Source organism: Oncorhynchus gorbuscha, linkage group LG19 (genome assembly GCF_021184085.1).
Source record: "Oncorhynchus gorbuscha isolate QuinsamMale2020 ecotype Even-year linkage group LG19, OgorEven_v1.0, whole genome shotgun sequence".
Classification (NCBI taxonomy): domain Eukaryota; kingdom Metazoa; phylum Chordata; class Actinopteri; order Salmoniformes; family Salmonidae; genus Oncorhynchus; species Oncorhynchus gorbuscha.
This window is the reverse complement of record NC_060191.1, coordinates 48035351-48054277: the sequence shown is the minus strand read 5'-3', so window position 1 is coordinate 48054277 and position 18927 is coordinate 48035351. Positions and strand designations below refer to the sequence as shown.

The 18927-nt window shown below is 45.1% G+C and overlaps 1 protein-coding gene across 1 annotated transcript; it reads right to left on the bottom strand.

Annotated features, from left to right (window-relative positions):
• Positions 1-7727: 7727 nt before the first annotated feature.
• Positions 7728-17815, bottom strand: scarf1 (scavenger receptor class F, member 1). Its single transcript, XM_046316349.1, has 13 exons — positions 17371-17815; positions 17095-17156; positions 16874-16975; positions 14426-14693; positions 13983-14246; positions 13544-13762; positions 13249-13377; positions 12913-13019; positions 12638-12746; positions 12424-12548; positions 9616-9753; positions 9321-9510; positions 7728-9122 (listed from the first exon to the last, which is right to left on the bottom strand). The coding sequence occupies exons 1-13, from the start codon at positions 17469-17471 to the stop codon at positions 8048-8050; spliced, it is 2889 nt and encodes a 962-aa protein (XP_046172305.1). The 5' UTR covers positions 17472-17815; the 3' UTR covers positions 7728-8047.
• Between the last annotated feature and the right edge of the window lie 1112 nt (positions 17816-18927).

The window sequence follows — 18927 nt, the reverse complement described above, 5'->3', positions numbered from 1 at the left end:
TAACAACCTCTAAAGGTCATATTGAATAATGCACCACTGATTAACATGGTAATGAGTTGCATATGTTCAATATTCACATAATATGCAGGTAGCCTAGTAGTTAGAGCATTGGGTCAATAACTGAAAGGTTGCTGGATCGAATCCCCGAGCTGACAAGGTAAAAATATGTTATTCTGCCCCTGAGCAAGGCAGTTAACCCACTGTTCCCCGGTAGGCCGTCATTGTAAATAATAATTTGCATAGTTAAAAAAATAATAATATTGGGCTTGTAATTCATTGGGTATTTCATCTAATGTGACCTCTGTTTCCTTCAGCACGTGGGGACACCTTTGAATTTGCAGAGGATGATGGTCTATTTGCCCCTACAACGCCCACCTCGTCCACCAAACCTGAAGATGAGGAATCCAGCTACTCATGGGGCCAACGTCGGCAACCCACACGCTTCAGAACTCCCAATTCCACCCCTACTCCTACCACAATTGCCTTAAAGACAAACCCAGTCACAGAGCCAGCTACACGCGCAGCTACAGGCCCACAGGGAGGCCAGATCCCACTCTCGGATGCAGCTAAAACCACCAAGGCACCATCAGCCTCACATGCACCCTCAATCCAACAGAACATATCAGTATCCCAGAGTGCCACGGTAAGAGTAACACAGCCAGGTACAACAGAAGCTCCAGGCACAACAGCAGAAGTGGAGACAACCATAGAGGAAGTGGTGACGACCACCAAGACTCCAGTAGTAGATCCAGCCATGCAGTGGCAGGCCCTGGGACTCCGTCATGCAGTTCAAGAACGTCTCTGTCTACACCTTCGGAGGTAAGAGTCTTCAAGGGTCTTACCCCGTCACCTTTATAGGTGTGAAGCATTGGGTGGGAGAAAAACACACCAGGAGAGGTTCTGTTTATCTGTATCTCTATATATGTGTTTGTTTACTGTCCTCTCTTAGGGGAGTGGTTATTTTTTGCTGGATGAGAAGTTGGTGATGCCCGGCTACCCCAAACTGATCCAGGACATCTGAGGTATCAGAGGACCTATACGTATCAACTGCCAGGGCAAGACATACATGTTTAAGGTGGGATGAATACGCTCGTTAGAGAGGGTAGACTAAAGCCTAAATGTTGGAAGGATGGTAGAAGGTTGGTAGAGGAAAATTATATCTCTAGCTGTTTGTATTTACTGTACATTTTATAAATGCAATACATTTGTTATAAATTGCCAACGTCACTGATATAAATTGCATTTATTAATTCCAAATATATTTTTGGAGAATTGCATATCCTTCAACAGAGTAACAAGTACTGTAACAAGTACCCGCTGATCCTCAACACGGGGGCCCCACAAGGGTGCGTTCTGAGCCCTCTCCTGTACTCCCTGTTCACCCACGACTGCGTGGCCACGCACGCCTCCAACTCAATCATCAAGTTTGCGGACGACACAACAGTGGTAGGCTTGATTACCAACAACGACGAGACGGCCTACAGGGAGGAGGTAAGGGCCCTTGGAGTGTGGTGTCAGGAAAATAACCTCACACTCAACGTCAACAAAACTAAGGAGATGATTGTGGACTTCAGGAAACAGCAGAGGGAACACCCCCCTATCCACATCGATGGAACAGTAGTGGAGAGGGTAGCTAGTTTTAAGTTCCTCGGCATACACATCACAGACAAACTGAATTGGTCCACTCACACTGACAGCGTCGTGAAGAAGGCGCAGCAGCGCCTATTCAACCTCAGGAGGCTGAAAAATTCGGCTTGTCACCAAAAGCACTCACAAACTTCTACAGATGCACAATCGAGAGCATCCTGGCGGGCTGTATCACCGCCTGGTACGGCAACTGCTCCGCCCTCAACCGTAAGGCTCTCCAGAGGGTAGTGAGGACTGCACAACGCATCACCGGGGGCAAACTACCTGCCCTCCAGGACACCTACACCACCCGTTGTTACAGGAAGGCCATAAAGATCATCAAGGACATCAACCACCCGAACCACTGCCTGTTCACCCCGCTATCATCCAGAAGGCGAGGTCAGTACAGGTGCATCAAAGCTGGGACCGAGAGACTCAAAAACAGCTTCTATCTCAAGGCCATCAGACTGTTAAATAGCCACCACTAACATTGAGTGGCTGCTGCCAACACACTGTCATTGACACTGACCCAACTCCAGCCATTTTAATAATGGGAATTGATGGAAATGATGTAAATATATCACTAGCCACTTTAAACAATGCTACCTTATATAATGTTACTTACCCTACATTATTCATCTCATATGCATATGTATATACTGTACTCTACAACATCGACTGCATCCTTATGTAACACATGTATCACTAGCCACTTTAACTATGCCACTTTGTTTACTTTGTCTACACACTCATCTCATATGTATATACTGTACTCGATACCATCTACTGTATGCTGCTCTGTACCATCACTCATTCATATATCCTTATGTACATGTTCCTTATCCCCTTACACTGTGTATAAGACAGTAGTTTTGGAATTGTTAGTTAGATTACTTGTTGGTTATCACTGCATTGTCGGAACTAGAAGCACAAGCATTTCGCTACACTCGCATTAACATCTGCTAACCATGTGTATGTGACAAATAAAATTTGATTTGATTTGATTTTTGATTTGATTTGATGATGGTGAGATGGAGGAGGACTATTCCAGGAATATCAATGTGGGCTTTGAGAAGATACCAGACGACGTAGACGCAGCCTTCGCCATAGCAGCCCCTGGACACCACGCCAAAGAGAAGGTCGACTTCTTCAAAGGTCACACCAAATCTTAAACGAAGAACATAAATTGCAACAAAATACAATCCACTAGGCAGTTGATAATTGATAAGTGATTGAAATAGTTTGATCATTTAAAAGTATGTATTTACACTTGAGAATACCTCTCAATGATAGTCCTCTTAAATGTATTCAAATGGTGGAAGATATAGCCACGATTAAGTGATTAAATCACTGTTTCCAGTGTATTTCTTTTCACATAATCTGTTTTGTTCAGACCAGTTGTTTGTCTGTTCCCAGGTGACCAGTACTACCAGTATGAGTTCAAGCACCAGCCATCACGTGAGGAGTGTATCAAGATGTCAGCTGGGTCTCCCAGTATTACTATATTTATATAATGTAGTATTCACTGTAGTGTTTTTGCGATCTTTACTGTAGTATTCACTGTAGTATACTGTAGTATTTACAGTTAACTATAGAATACTGTACTGAAAGAAAACTGTGGTATATAGTATAGTAATTCATGTAGTGTTTTTGCAGATTGTAATATACTGTAGTATTTACTGTAGTGTTTTTGCAGACTGTAGTATTTACTGTGATGTTTTTGCAGACTGTAGTATTTACTGTGATGTTTTTGCAGACTGTAGTATTTACTGTGATGTTTTTGCAGACTTTAGTATTTACTGTGATGTTTTTGCAGACTGTAGTATTTACTGTAGTGTTTTTGCAGAATGTAGTATTTACTGTGATGTTTTTGCAGACTGTAGTATTTACTGTAGTGTTTTTGCAGACTGTAGTATTTACTGTAGTGTTTTTGCAGACTGTAGTATTTACTGTGATGTTTTTGCAGACTGTAGTATTTACTGTGATGTTTTTGCAGACTGTAGTATTTACTGTGATGTTTTTGCAGACTGTAGTATTTACTGTAGTGTTTTTGCAGACTGTAGTATTTACTGTGATGTTTTTGCAGACTGTAGTATTTACTGTAGTGTTTTTGCAGACTTTAGTATTTACTGTGATGTTTTTTCAGACTGTAGTATTTACTGTAGAGTTTTTGCAGACTGTAGTATTTACTGTGATGTTTTTGCAGACTGTAGTATTTACTGTGATGTTTTTGCAGACTGTAGTTGAAAGATTATTGGAATCTGTGTGGGTTGCTGGACAGGTAGGATGACTGACAGTGAAGGTGAACAGGTGGTCACGTGTCAGGTGACAGAGGAATGTATGAGACTGAGGCAGGAATTCCTTTAACCATAAAGTGGTATATTTACTGGTAGTCTGTGCTGCATCACAAAGGAAACAAATAACATGTATACAATCAAATTCATAATCAAAGATCAAATCATAGCAGTCATTATTAACAATTCACATTACACAATATGTTTGAAGCGTGCGCTCCAAGCCGCGCTCCGCGGTGATAACTATAAACAATAACTGAATGGCCCACTCTCCCGATCACCACAGATCATTCAGATGAAAGGTAAGAGTCGGTGGACTTACGTGGATTCATGGACGCACAGAACTTCTGGATCAGATGGATTTAGGGAAGAGAAAGCAGCGAGATCAGGCGATGGCAATTTCCTCCTTTTATAGAGTTGAGATCTGTAGGACATTTCCACCTGACCTAATTAAAGCGCCCCTGGCCCAGCTGAGTAAATGGCAATTAATTAAAGGAGTATTCCACCAACTCCATGGGCCTTTTCTACAGTAGTATTTACTGTAGAGTTTTTGCACTGTAGTATTTACTGTAGTGTTTTTGCAGACTGTAGTATTTACTGTGATGTTTTTGCAGACTGTAGTATTTACTGTGATGTTTTTGCAGACTGTAGTATTTACTGTAGTGTTTTTGCAAACTGTAGTATTTACTGTAGTGTTTTTGCAGACTGTAGTATTTACTGTGATGTTTTTGCAGACTGTAGTATTTACTGTAGTGTTTTTGCAGACTGTAGTATTTACTGTAGTGTTTTTGCGGACAGAGTAGTATTTTTGTGTGTGTAGTGTTTACTATAGTGTTTTTGTTTTATTATCTTTGACATAGAAGTGTAGGCTTTCACAGTGTGTAATATCGTATTCTAAAGTATACTACAGTTTACTAAAGAATTCTATAGTAAAATGTAGCAATCTCTCCTCTCTATTATCTGACCCAGTTCACAAGACGAGCCTTTAAAGGTTGGATTGACAGTGTGAAACAGAAACCCTACTACCACCTAGCGAATGACAGGCTAGAAAGACATCAACAAACACAACGTTGGACTACCAGATCGTCATTTCCTGACTGCAGCGCTTTCAGTGGAGTATGATATGAGCTGTTTTCGGCTGCGTAGAAGACCATGTTATGTGGGAGACAAGCTTAACAGTGATCAAGAGGACAGAGGCTTAGCAAAACCTACAGATAGTAAATAGATTATGCCAGGTAGCAGGGGGATATCTGTTACAATGAGACACTGTTCTGCATTCTTTTACATGACAACTCAATTCCATTTGAATTTGACAGTGAACACGGTCCAAACTTGTTGATTCACTGCTGATTTTTTAAAAAATCATTCAGACATTAGATTAAAGAAGATCAAGTAATCAATCATCCATTCTTACCCTGTCTTTTAACCCCTCCTTATATCCTGTACAAGCAGAGGGGGTGTGGTCATCCCTCTCAACCATACAATGTTTCAATTCCTCATCAATTCATGTGGATTTAACAGGTTTGTTAAATCCATGCTTATTAGTAACTTGGATAAGCAATTTCATAAATGTGTCAAGTGCAACGTCTCATTGTACACCACAGACCAACAAATATTCTTTACATCAACAACATAGGAATCATTACAAAACTTATAGTATGACCTCTATTACACTTTCCTAGATATGGCTACTATACTGTGATCACTACATCCGATGGTTCTGGATACTGCTTTTAAACACCTTTCTGCAGCGTTAGTAAAGATGTGATCAATACATGTTGATGAGTTAATTCCTGTGCTGTTTGTAACTACCCTGGTAGGTTGACTGATAACCTGAACCAGGTTGCAGGCACTGGTTTTAGTTTAAAGCTTTCTCTTGAGTGGGCAGCTTGATGAAAGCCAGTCAATATTTAAATCACCCAGAAAATATACCTTTCTGTTGATATCACATACACTATCAAGAATTTCACACATTATCCAGATACTGACTGTTAGCACTTGGTGGTCTACAACAGCTTCCCACAATAATGGGCTTTAGGTGAGGCAGATGAACCTGAAGCCATATTACTTCAACAGTATTTAACATGAGATCCTCTCTAATCTTTACAGGAATGTGGTTCTGAATATAAACAGCAACACCTCCACCACTGGCATTTCTGTCTTTTCTGTATATGTTATAACCTTGTATTGCTACCACTGTATCATCAAATGTATTGTCTAAGTGAGTTTCAGAGTTTCAAAATATGAATGTCATCTGTTACTAGCAAGTTATTCATTTAATGAACCTTGTTTCTTAAGCTACATATGTTGACATGGGCTATTTGGAGCAGTTTTCTGGGATGCTTGCTTGTTTTCATTGCTTTACTGGGAAGCTTAGCAAAATTTGATATTCTCATGTTATTTATGTTAGTGCAGGGTGAGCTGCACACAGTGGACTTCTTACTACGGCACACCACCTCAGTGCTAACAGCATACATCTGGTTCATAAGCACACAATTGCTGCATAGAATAGCTGTAGGATCAGCAGAGGCATTCAGGGCACATAGAGGGACATAAATTAAGTTACTTACATTGTGTCTTCCAATGCCCCTGGTATAATGTACATTTGCTAAAGCATTATGATGACTCAGTGACACAATGGTAGGGATTAACTGAGCTGGGCTTGAGACGCAGCCTTATAATTCTGTGAAAGGATCCAGGAACCCAAATCATTTGGGTGGATCCCATCCTCCTTTTGTTTCCAAAAGGTATCGAAATTGTCAACAAAAGTTACACCCATTGGCTTGCAATAATCACGTAACCAGTTGTGAAGAGAAAGAATCCTGCTAAAGCGTTCAATGCCACGATTCAGAGAGGGCACATTGACTCTCTGTCTAGCAGAGAGTCAATCAGTGCTTTAAAATCCAGTTTCAACTGATCAGAGCTGCCCTTCATAATGTCATTAACACCCCCATTACCTATGATAGTCGATTTCCATGTCCTGATGTAGTACATTAGGGAGCAGCTTAGTAATGTCATTTACTCGAGCTCTGGAATAGGACATTGTTTTTGCACCAGGAACAGTTCTTACCATGGAGCTGCCCAAATCATGGCTGATGAGAAGGACGAGGAAATACGCCCACTCCCACGCTTCACAGGCATGCACGCCTCTGACAGATGAAGAGGTCCCGCTTAATCCAGAGCAGGGATGGAAGGTTGCCGAAAGTCGACTTCGAAATCGTAGACGCAGTTACCCCCAGCGACGAAGGTGCAGGAAGAATCAGGCTCTAGGGCGGCGAAACTATTTGTTGTTTGTATCTGCTCCGGGCCTCTCGTAGGGAGTGTAGATTGCATTGCGGGAGGCCGCTGTCTTCGGCTTCCACAGCTCATGACATGCGACCATCGTTGATTGCCATGCTCCTCTTGCTGTGCTCCTTCGACTCCGGCCAGTCGGATAACGACAAATGACCACACAGAGATGCATCCAACATGGATGAACGCAGTGCAGCACCGGCGTATAAATGGTAAACATTCCACTCTTCATTTTCCCCAGTTTCTTACGTAGGCAGGCGACCTGCGTGTACAAGGAAGCCACCTCAAGCCTATAATCCTCGACAAGCAAACAATTGTGGCATTGGAAGTCTGAGTGATCCAGTTTGTCCTGAAACCAAGGGTAGTAGATACAGCTCCTACAGCGATGGAACCATTTATTTATTTCTCCAGACAAAGAGGCTCCATTGCAAAACTCATCTGGGACAAACTTTGTTAGCTTAATGGCTAACGTTAGCAGCTTAGCCTAGTGATGACAGACAAGCCAAAGGGCACAGATCGGAGCATTTCTTTGTTTTAATTTGTATAGTTGTTTCACACATGGCAGTTACAGTGTCGATTACTATTTGGTAAGGCGATTTCAACATTATCCTATTGTTGTATGATATACATACATACAGTACATATTGTACAGAACCATCATGTACATATTGTAATTCATAAAATGGTATACTCAATATTGTAAAGTTAGTTAATGTCAGACTCAACTGTTAACTTCAGTACATTAAGCTAGTTTCCAAATTCCTCATTCATTCGTAGTCAAACTACATACTCGATTGTGAGAGGAGATAGAGCAGCATAGTCATTCTCATCTGAAGTTAGGAATGCATTATCATCACATTCTCATATAGGTTAGCTCCATCGTCCACACTGGCCACCACTCCGTCATAGGCGATGACTTCACTCAGACTAACAGCGTTGGTTACAACTCCAGCTGGCCCGACTGTTAGATATCCACTGTCAGTCTCAGTCTGCATCCCAGGGTCACCATTCTCTCCCCTCACCGCTGACCTTTCACCCATGACTTCTAACCCAGCGACCTCTGGCACACTTTTCAAAATGGAGGACAGGGGCCTAGTAGGCATAATGGTGGCATTGGCACCCTCTAGTGGGGTGTGAGTGTTAGTGCCATCGTCAGTGTTTCCCATGACAGCAGGTGAGCTGTGGTGGGCGTGCTGTTTCCTCCTACTGGGTTTCCTCATAGGTACACCTTCCCCTACAGGACCCTCCACCCCCAAGGGTGGGTGACCTCCCTGCTCCCACACACTGGCCCTGGCCCCTAGCTTCCTCCTGGGTGGCTTCGTGATCCCCTCCGCCCCCGGGATCTTACCCTTGGACCTAGTTCCCCCCTCCTGGTCTTTATGTCTCTGGAGGCTGCCTAGCCTGCGTAGCATGGCCTGTACCGGGCCCTCCGAGCTGGGGAGCTCTAGTTTAGACAGGGGCCTCCCCACCCCCGCCTTACCCACTGTCACGTACACTGTGGTCACCTTGTCCATCCCTTTATCGATCTCTGCCTGCTGGCCATTGGATGTGGACCCTGGTGCTTGCCCACCCTTTCTGTTAACAGCAGCGTTGGATATGGTGCGTCTTCTTCCTACCAATGCTCCAGGCACCTGCAGGGTAGACATGGCTTGGGACGGGGTGGCCGTGTACCTGTCCACATCGGGGTCCCCTGCTTCACCACTGGATCCTGGTTCTTCCAATGGTCCAGTCCCACCTCCACATCCATCCACACCCCCCTCACCTGTCTCCATCTCTTCCCCCTCTGAGGCCTTCCCTCCATGGGCCTGGAGGGCTGACAGCATCAGGACCCCCCAGGGGGACTTAGGTTTGGTGCGGGGGGCCCCGGGAGTCAGGTCCTGGGCAGAGCCTCGGCGCTCCTTGGGGCTGAACCTGGGATGAGGTGAGATTGAACTTTATTTAAGAAGAAATTAATTTGACAAACTCTCAACATTAAAGACAATCACAAGACAATTGCGATAACTGTAACTTTGCAGAGACAAGTTAAAAAGGGAATTGAAGTGCCGCGTAGTGTCGCGTGGTGTGTGTAGCGTCCAATGTCCTCATCATGATGACTGCGACCGGTGTTACCTGGTGCCTTCGGCGAAGGAGACGGAGGGGCGTTTGGACTTGGCGTTGCTGGAGGTGCGGGGGATGCCAAAGGGGAGGGACATGTCTTCTGCACTAACGCTGAAGGCAGAGGGGTCGGGGAACATGTTACACTTAGAACTCATCTCATGCTGGAACTCCTGGAACTCACCGCCCGCCACTGCAGGGATGTCTGAGGGAGGTAGTTGGGTAAAGGGAGGGACAAGGAGAGAGAGAAAATAGGGAGTCAACAAAGCACAAAGGGTTGAACACAGACACACACACACACACGGATTACCTTCTCTGGGGGGGACACAGTAGAGAGCCTCTCCGGTCTCCTCATCACTGTCGAAGGAGGATCCGTCTGTCACCCAGCCTGAGGAGGGAGGCTCTATGAAACTGTGGTTGAATGTCAGCTCAGGGTCGTGGTGGGACACTGGAGAGAGAAGTGCTTATTATAATTATTGTCATAATATTGTAATAAGTATAGTAATAAGTATAGCATGCACACCTCTCATGTTTCCAAGTGCATGGAGAAAACCTTGAGAGCATCCAACAAGTACTGGAGTTTCTTCCTTACATACAGTACCAGTCAAAAGGTTGGACACACCTACTCATTTAAGGGTTTTTCTTTATTTTTTAAAACTATTTTCTAAATTGTAGAATAATAGTGAAGACATTCAACTACGAAATAACACATATGGAATCATGTAGTAACCAAAAACAGTGTTAAACAACTATATTTTAGATTCTTCAAAGTAGTGTGAGAGTTCAGTGACCAGCCGGAGGAAGACGACACGACAGCACCCTCCACGGGGGATAGGTACTCAGTGTAAAGCCAATTAGTACACACCTGGGCCCACTAATTGCTTTGTGTCTTCCTCTATATAGGTGTGCCAGGAGAGGGTTTGGGAGGAGAAACCTGTGGGGACGTCAGATTTTCCTACCTCAGAGAAAGCTTTGTTTACTGGGGCACCTTGTCTCTCTGTTAACCAAGGCAGGCTTTAAGTAGAGAGAAGCGTTCCTCCGGTAACTATGCTGTGTAGAAGAGAAAGCTTTGTTTACTGGGGCACCTTGTCTCTCTGTTAACCAAGGCAGGTTTTAGGTAGAGAGAAGCGTTCCTCCGGTAACTATGCTGTGTAGAAGAGAAGGCTTTGTTTACTGGGGCACCTTGTCTCTCTGTTAACCAAGGCAGGTTTTAGGTAGAGAGAAGCGTTCCTCCGGTAACTATGCTGTGTAGAAGAGAAGGCTTTGTTTACTGGGGCACCTTGTCTCTCTGTTAACCAAGGCAGGCTTTAGGTAGAGAGAAGCGTTCCTCCGGTAACTATGCTGTGTAGAAGAGAAGGCTTTGTTTACTGGGGCACCTTGTCTCTCTGTTAACCAAGGCAGGCTTTAGGTAGAGAGAAGCGTTCCTCCGGTAACTATGCTGTGTAGACGATAGTCTAAAGACAGGTGTAGCCGTTTGTTGTTTTGCTTTCCCTTTTGGCCATGGCCTTATGGTCAATTGTTTAGTTTCTGTTTATTTGTTTTGTTACGCTGGTGACAGCGTTGGACGTTACCCTGAAACACTGAAATGATTTTGTTGGGCGAAAGAACCTGTTTAGTAAACAATCACAAGAAAATGAATCACAACCACTGCCTCTGGTCTGTTCATGTTTTACCTCCCGCCTGTGTTAGGGTGTTTTGGACAAGCTGATCTGTTCACAGTAGCCACCCTTTGCCTTGATGACAGCTTTGCACACTCTTGGCATTCTCTCAACCAGCTTCACCTGGAATGCTTTTCCAACAGTCTCGAAGGCTTTCCCACATATGCTGAGCACTTGTTGGCTGCTTTTCCTTCAATGTGCGGTCCAACTCATCCCAAACCATTGGGTTGAGGTCAGGTGATTGTGGAGGCCAGGTCATCTGATGCATCCTTCTTGGTCAAATAGCCCTTACACAGCCTGGAGGTGTGTTGGGTCATTGTCCTGTTGAAAAACAAATGATAGCACCACTATCAAGCACAAAACAGATGGGATGGCGTATCGCTGCAGAATGCTGTTGTAGCCATGCTGGTTAAGTGTGCCTTGAATTCTAAATAAATCACTGACAGTGTCATCAGCAAAGGACTGGTGGGAACCACACATGGGGAGATCATCTGTTCACCTACTCTGCATCTCACAAAGACACAGCGGTTGGAACCAAAAATCTCAAATTTGGACTCATCAGCCCAAAGGACAGATTTCCACTGGTCTAATGTCCATTGCTGTTGTTTCTTGGCCCAAGCAAGTCTCTTCTTATTGGTGTCCTTTAGTTTCTTTGCAGCAATTCAATCATGAAGGCCTGATTCACACAGTCTCCTCTGAACAGCTGATGTTGAGATGTGTCTGTTACTTGAACTCTGTGAACTCTGTGAAGCATTTATTTGTACTGGCTGGTAACTCTAATAAACTTATCCTCTGCAGCAGAGGTAACTCTGTGTCTTCCTTTTCTGTGGCGGTCCTCATGAGAGCCAGTTTCATCATAGCACTTGGTTTTTGTGACCGCTCTTGAATACATTTTCTGGATTCACTGACCTTTATGTCTTAAGGTAATGACTGAATGTAATTTCTCTTTGCTTATTTGAGCTGTTCTTGCCATAATATGGACTTGATCTTTTACCAAATAGGGGATATCTTCTGTATACCACCCCTACCTTTTCACAACACAACTGATTGCCTCAAATGCATTAAGAAGAAAATAAAATGAACTTTTAACAAGACACACCTGTTAATTGAAATGCATTCCAGGTGATTACCTCATGAAGCTGGTTGAGAGAATGCCAAGAGTGTGCAAAGCTGTCAAAGGCAAAGGGTGGCTACTTTTAAGAATTTCAAATGTAAAATGTATAACACTTTATTGGTTTAGTACATGATTCCATATAAAGAAAAGTGTTCTACATTTTACATTTGAAATTCTTAAAAGTAGCCACCCTTTGCCTTGATGACAGCTTAGTTTTGATGTCTTTGTCTACAATGTAGAAAATAGTACAAATGAAGAAACACCCTTGAATGAGTAGATGTGTCCAAACTTTGAATGGTACCATACATACAGACATATATGATATCTAGTGTGATATTGGACTGACCTGTGACTCTGGGTAGCCCAGAGGACCAGACAGAGATACAGGGTACAGCAGAGCTCACGTTGGCCAGGACGTTATACACATGATACTTCATACGGACAGAGGTACCACCGTCACCCACTGCTACCCTGTAGGACCAGAGCAAGGTCAGAGGAACACACACACACACACACATGCCTTTGCCATCAGAATCATACACACACACACACACACACACCTGTCTTTGCCGTCAGTAGGTCCTCCACAGCAGCAGCAGCAGCAGACCAGACCCAGCAGCACCAAGATCAGAGGGACCAGGAGACCAGCGATCAGAGCCCTGTGACCACCTAACACCACACACACACCCCCACACATAAACAAATGTGATTCAACCTCACATATTCCTTCTTGAGGGGAAAACATATTTGAATCCATAGACCCATCTACTTTTACTTATCAGTAACTACACATTAATAACCAACTGGAGCTGTATCCAATAGGAGGAGTGCATACTGTATGGACACGCCCCCGTTTCTGGGTGACAGGCGGTGCCCTCTCCACAGTCACAGACAGAGGAACAGTTAAAGCCATACAGCTGGTCTGGACAGGTGATATTACAACTGGGGACACAACAGAAAGAAAGCTGTTAGTGACAGCCAGATACACAATCACCTAACGTGACATTGAGATACACAAACAGCAAGATGTCTAAATCAGACAGTATTGGATTGGAGAAACATATTTATTTGAACATTGTTCACGTCAGTGATTACTTCAAGGAAGGGAGAAAGGAAAGATGCATTTTAAGAGAATTCGAACAGAACCTGTCTGCTTTCTCCATACTCTCACCTCTGTCCCTGGAACCCGGGCTCACAGACACAACTTCCTGTCACGTGATCACAGTGGCCATGGAAACAGGGGCTGCACAGGAAGCGGCAGGCATCCCCGAATGTTCTGTTAAAGCATGGCTTGCCACATCTGCAGACAAACAGAGTGGCCCAGGTAACAGACGGACAACAAAACTGTCAGCAATTGAAGAAAACGCTGAACCTCTTCGGTATCATTGACACTCTCATGTCTGGGAATTACTGTAAAAGGTCTCAGATACATTTCACTGGTAGTTAGTCATCAAACACACACACACCTGGGTCCGGTCCATCCTGGATCACATCGTGAACACGCCCCCGTCCTGGGGTTGCATGGTTCACCGTTCCTGCAGCGTGGGCAGGCCTCATGGCAGTCGTTTCCATGGTAACCCCGCTTGCACGGCCGGTCACAGCGTGTGCCGTTCCACCCAGGCTCACAGGCCGTACAGACACCGTCAACCACAGAGCACGACTGGCCTCGTTTACAGTGGCCACAGCTACACAGGAGAGAAGGAGAGAGAGACATCCATGGAACAGTCCAACTGAATACATACTGTAGCCATTTCAGGATAGACACAGGTACAAACCTACATAAAGTGCTCAGAAGACTCCCGAACCATCATTCATCCATATTGATCAACAGCACAATGACAAGGCAGTACCATCCCAATCATGTAATCCAAAGCACCACTGCAATATCCATATACACTGGCTTACCTCAGTGTACACCCGCTGCCATACTCCCCAGGTCCACACGGCTCATTACAGACGGCTCCCTTGTACCCAGGCTGACATAAACACTCCCCGCTGACGGCACGACACTCACTGTGCTTCAGGTCACAGTTACAGCGGCGATCACACGACGGACCCCACCACTCCTTCTGGCACTCGCACGCCCCCGTCTTCTGTTGGCATGACGATTTGTAGCAGCTACAGCGAAGGCTGCACTTCTGACCCCAGTACCCTGAGGCACAATGACACCTGCCAACCAACGTTTTTTAAGAAAACATATATTTCTATTGTGTTTTGGCAATTGTGTTGAAAAATATGGTGTGTGACACCGCCCTTTTAATTTGTAAATTGCAGGCTAAATTGCATCAAGAAGTTCATCTCTAAGCTAACTAATGCCTCCCACTGTAAATAAACTCATTCTCTCTCACCTGCCGGTCAGTGGGTCGCAGGTGGAGGTGCCTGGGTAGCACTGGCACTGCTTGGTACAGGTGGGCGTCCACCAGCCCTCATCGCAGGTGCAGTTGCCGTGCACAGGGTGACAGTGCCCATGGCGGCCACATCTGCAGGCATTCTGGCAGAGTGGCCCCCAGCGGTTGGGGAGGCATGTGCACTCGCCCGTGATCGGGTCACAGCGCCCGTGAGGGTGGCATTTGCACATCTCACGGCAGTCCGGTGCCCAGAACTCTGCAGGGCAGCCTGTAGAGGGAGACAGGTTGTAATACTTCAGTAGTACTCTGGAGGGCAGCCTGTAGAGGGAGACAGGTTGTAATACTTCAGTAGTACTCTGGAGGGTAGCCCGAAGAGGGAGACAGGTTGTAATACTTCAGTAGTACTCTGGAGGGCAGCCCGAAGAGGGAGACAGGTTGTAATACTTCGGTAGTACTCTGGAGGGCAGCCTGTAGAGGGAGACAGGTTGTAATACTTCAGTAGTACTCTGGAGGGCAGCCTGTAGAGGGAGACAGGTTGTAATACTTCAGTAGTACTCTGGAGGGCAGCCTGTAGAGGGAGACAGGTTGTAATATTTCAGTAGTACTCTGGAGGGCAGCCCGAAGAGGGAGACAGGTTGTAATACTTCAGTAGTACTCTGGAGGGCAGCCCGTAGAGGGAGACAGGTTGTAATACTTCAGTAGTACTCTGGAGGGCAGCCCATAGAGGGAGACAGGTTGTAATACTTCAGTAGTACTCTGGAGGGCAGCCCGAAGAGGGAGACAGGTTGTAATACTTCGGTAGTACTCTGGAGGGCAGCCTGTAGAGGGAGACAGGTTGTAATACTTCAGTAGTACTCTGGAGGGCAGCCTGTAGAGGGAGACAGGTTGTAATACTTCAGTAGTACTCTGGAGGGCAGCCTGTAGAGGGAGACAGGTTGTAATATTTCAGTAGTACTCTGGAGGGCAGCCCGAAGAGGGAGACAGGTTGTAATACTTCAGTAGTACTCTGGAGGGCAGCCCGAAGAGGGAGACAGGTTGTAATACTTCAGTAGTACTCTGGAGGGCAGCCCGAAGAGGGAGACAGGTTGTAATATTTCAGTAGTACTCTGGAGGGCAGCCTGTAGAGGGAGACAGGTTGTAATACTTCAGTAGTACTCTGGAGGGCAGCCTGTAGAGGGAGACAGGTTGTAATACTTCAGTAGTACTCTGGAGGGCAGCCTGTAGAGGGAGACAGGTTGTAATACTTCAGTAGTACTCTGGAGGGCAGCCTGTAGAGGGAGACAGGTTGTAATATTTCAGTAGTACTCTGGAGGGCAGCCCGAAGAGGGAGACAGGTTGTAATACTTCAGTAGTACTCTGGAGGGCAGCCCGTAGAGGGAGACAGGTTGTAATACTTCAGTAGTACTCTGGAGGGCAGCCCATAGAGGGAGACAGGTTGTAATACTTCAGTAGTACTCTGGAGGGCAGCCCGAAGAGGGAGACAGGTTGTAATACTTCGGTAGTACTCTGGAGGGCAGCCTGTAGAGGGAGACAGGTTGTAATACTTCAGTAGTACTCTGGAGGGCAGCCTGTAGAGGGAGACAGGTTGTAATACTTCAGTAGTACTCTGGAGGGCAGCCTGTAGAGGGAGACAGGTTGTAATATTTCAGTAGTACTCTGGAGGGCAGCCCGAAGAGGGAGACAGGTTGTAATACTTCAGTAGTACTCTGGAGGGCAGCCCGAAGAGGGAGACAGGTTGTAATACTTCAGTAGTACTCTGGAGGGCAGCCCGAAGAGGGAGACAGGTTGTAATATTTCAGTAGTACTCTGGAGGGCAGCCTGTAGAGGGAGACAGGTTGTAATACTTCAGTAGTACTCTGGAGGGCAGCCCGAAGAGGGAGACAGGTTGTAATACTTCAGTAGTACTCTGGAGGGCAGCCTGTAGAGGGAGACAGGTTGTAATATTTCAGTAGTACTCTGGAGGGCAGCCCGAAGAGGGAGACAGGTTGTAATACTTCAGTAGTACTCTGGAGGGCAGCCTGTAGAGGGAGACAGGTTGTAATACTTCAGTAGTACTCTGGAGGGCAGCCTGTAGAGGGAGACAGGTTGTAATACTTCAGTAGTACTCTGGAGGGCAGCCCGAAGAGGGAGACAGGTTGTAATACTTCAGTAGTACTCTGGAGGGCAGCCTGTAGGGGGAGACAGGTTGTAATACTTCAGTAGTACTCTGGAGGGCAGCCTGTAGAGGGAGACAGGTTGTAATACTTCAGTAGTACTCTGGAGGGCAGCCCGAAGAGGGAGACAGGCTGTAATATTTCAGTAGTTTGCACTTAATTACAATGTTCTTGCCCTTTTATTCCTGCAATGTAAAGTGCTACCAAAGTTACGATATTAACTCTTGTTGTGTTAAAAATATATATTTTTAGTGACAGCCTATGTAACTTAAATGTCAGAGTTGGTTTAACTTACGTGTCTTGCAGTGGGCTCCATAGTAGCCAGGGCGACAGCGACAGACGCCCGGGTATACACACACCTCATCCTGCTGGCAGGCTTGCTCACCATCACACACAGCTGGAGTCATAAACAACAGACACAGTGCTGAATTATACAATAGTGCCTAAACAAGATGAAAAACCTGTTATTGTGTGCCCTGGATGGTTCTACACAATTTACTGTCTACTGGTACTCACGTATAGTACACTCCTCTCCCTGTTGCCTCCATCCAGTACAACAGACAAGAGTGGAGGGATCCCTGTTTGAGAAGGGTAAACAAAATACATACCATAAAGCATAGTAGAAAGTTTCCTTATGGGTCACATTTCTTTTGACTGTTTTTTTTTCACAAAATAATGGAAGATTACAATTATTAAGTTTCCGAGAATGTTTCATAAAATAAGAATATACTGCTTGATGGAAATGAAAGCGAGAGAGAAAAATAAGGTGTGAGAGTGGAATGTAATCATCACCTGAGGTCCTGGCAGACATTTCTCTCTGAGGGAGCCAGTCTCTGAGGGGAGGACAGGGAACAGCAGAGCAGTAATCCTAGACCCGTCAGAAACAGGCCCATGTCCACCCCACTACCAGGTCCGTACCAGCCCACAAAAGGTCTCAGACCGTCCAAATCACGCCTGTCCCTGTCCCAAAACCAGAATCCTATCCCGGAAAAATGACTTTCTCCTTTTCTCCTCTTTCTCTCACTATTCTCTTCCCAAGTCCAGAAGAGGACAATGGAAATTGAAAGCACTCTCCTCTCTTTCTCGATTCTTTCTCTCTCTCTCCCAAGTCACTCTCTCTCTTTACCTTTCTTTTCCCCCAGTCCAGCTCTGTGGTGTTGGAAGTCAGTCTCTCTTTTTTTCCTCTCCCTCTATCCGTCTTTCTGCCCAGCCTAGCTCTCGTCAATCATTAGTCTTGTAGTTGTAGGCCCAGTAATGCCTGACTGAGCTGTCCAAACCCGTATGTTTCCTCTCCCTCTTTCCTGGGGAAGTTAGAACCACTTCCTCCCATTCAATCTGCCTCAGTAAGGCTTTTTAAAGACATCACCACATACTGAGAGATTCTGGGAAGAGGTGAGCAGTGTGTTTTGCAAGTTTATTTGTGTACTGTACTTCTGTCTTCCGCACAATAACTTCCTACAGCTCAAACATACACATACACACATAAAACATGTAGAAAAGATCAGAAGTGGGATGTTCTCTTGGCAAATTGATGTATGTTGACAGTCCAACTCTCATTCTCCCACAATACACACTTCAGATTGAATTTCAGATATTTATTTAGTTTTTGTAGCACAAAAGCTTCTCCATTTAAAAACAGTCATGTTTACAAAAATGAAATGTACATTCAGTGTTGCAGGAAAATACATCATTCCACACTATCACCAGCAGCATTCATTTAGAATGTCAGAAAACTACATCAGTCCGAGTACCGATAAGATATGGTAGGGGCAGCCATGGTTGTGTGTGTGTGTGTTTAACAACATGGTGAGATGGAAGGAGCGTGAGAGCACACACACCATTTCCTTTCAAGGAAACACACACTTCCTCTGTATGTACAGTAACCAACGTACAGGTGCTGGTGCCCCAGTGAACACACACAGACAGACAGGCAGGCACACACACACAGGACAGACAGGCACACACACCACACACACACACATAACAATCAACCCCAATACCCAATTCATGGTCCTGGGGAAGACATGATTGAACTCATAATAAGACTATCAAATATGTGAGATGAGCTGATGGTTAAGAATATAAAGTCTAATCAATAAATGACTGTTACTATGAGGCAATACATTCAGGGTCAGAATCAACACACAGTGTACTTTACTGCAAAACGTTCCCTCACACCATGTCTATGACAGAGACTTACAATTACAGCAACCACAAGGCATGGCAACAAAAACACACACTAGGTAAAATGTTAAACACATGGAAGTCCACCATGGTTGTTAATAGATAGGATGCCCTCTTCTGGCACGTATATGTTCCTGCGATTACTAATGATTTCTGTGGTCAAAA

Bases quoted from the DNA above. Each gene is read 5' to 3' on its own strand.
- scarf1 (XM_046316349.1), bottom strand. From the start codon at position 17,471: ATGGGCCTGTTTCTGACGGGTCTAGGATTACTGCTCTGCTGTTCCCTG. The intron at 14,694-16,873 runs GTAAGTTAAACC...CTCCCTCTACAG, and splicing joins TGGAGCCCACTGCAAGACAC to GCTGCCCTGCAGAGTTCTGG. The intron at 13,378-13,543 runs GTGTGTGTGTGT...GTTTGTCTGCAG, and splicing joins CCAGGATGGACCGGACCCAG to ATGTGGCAAGCCATGCTTTA.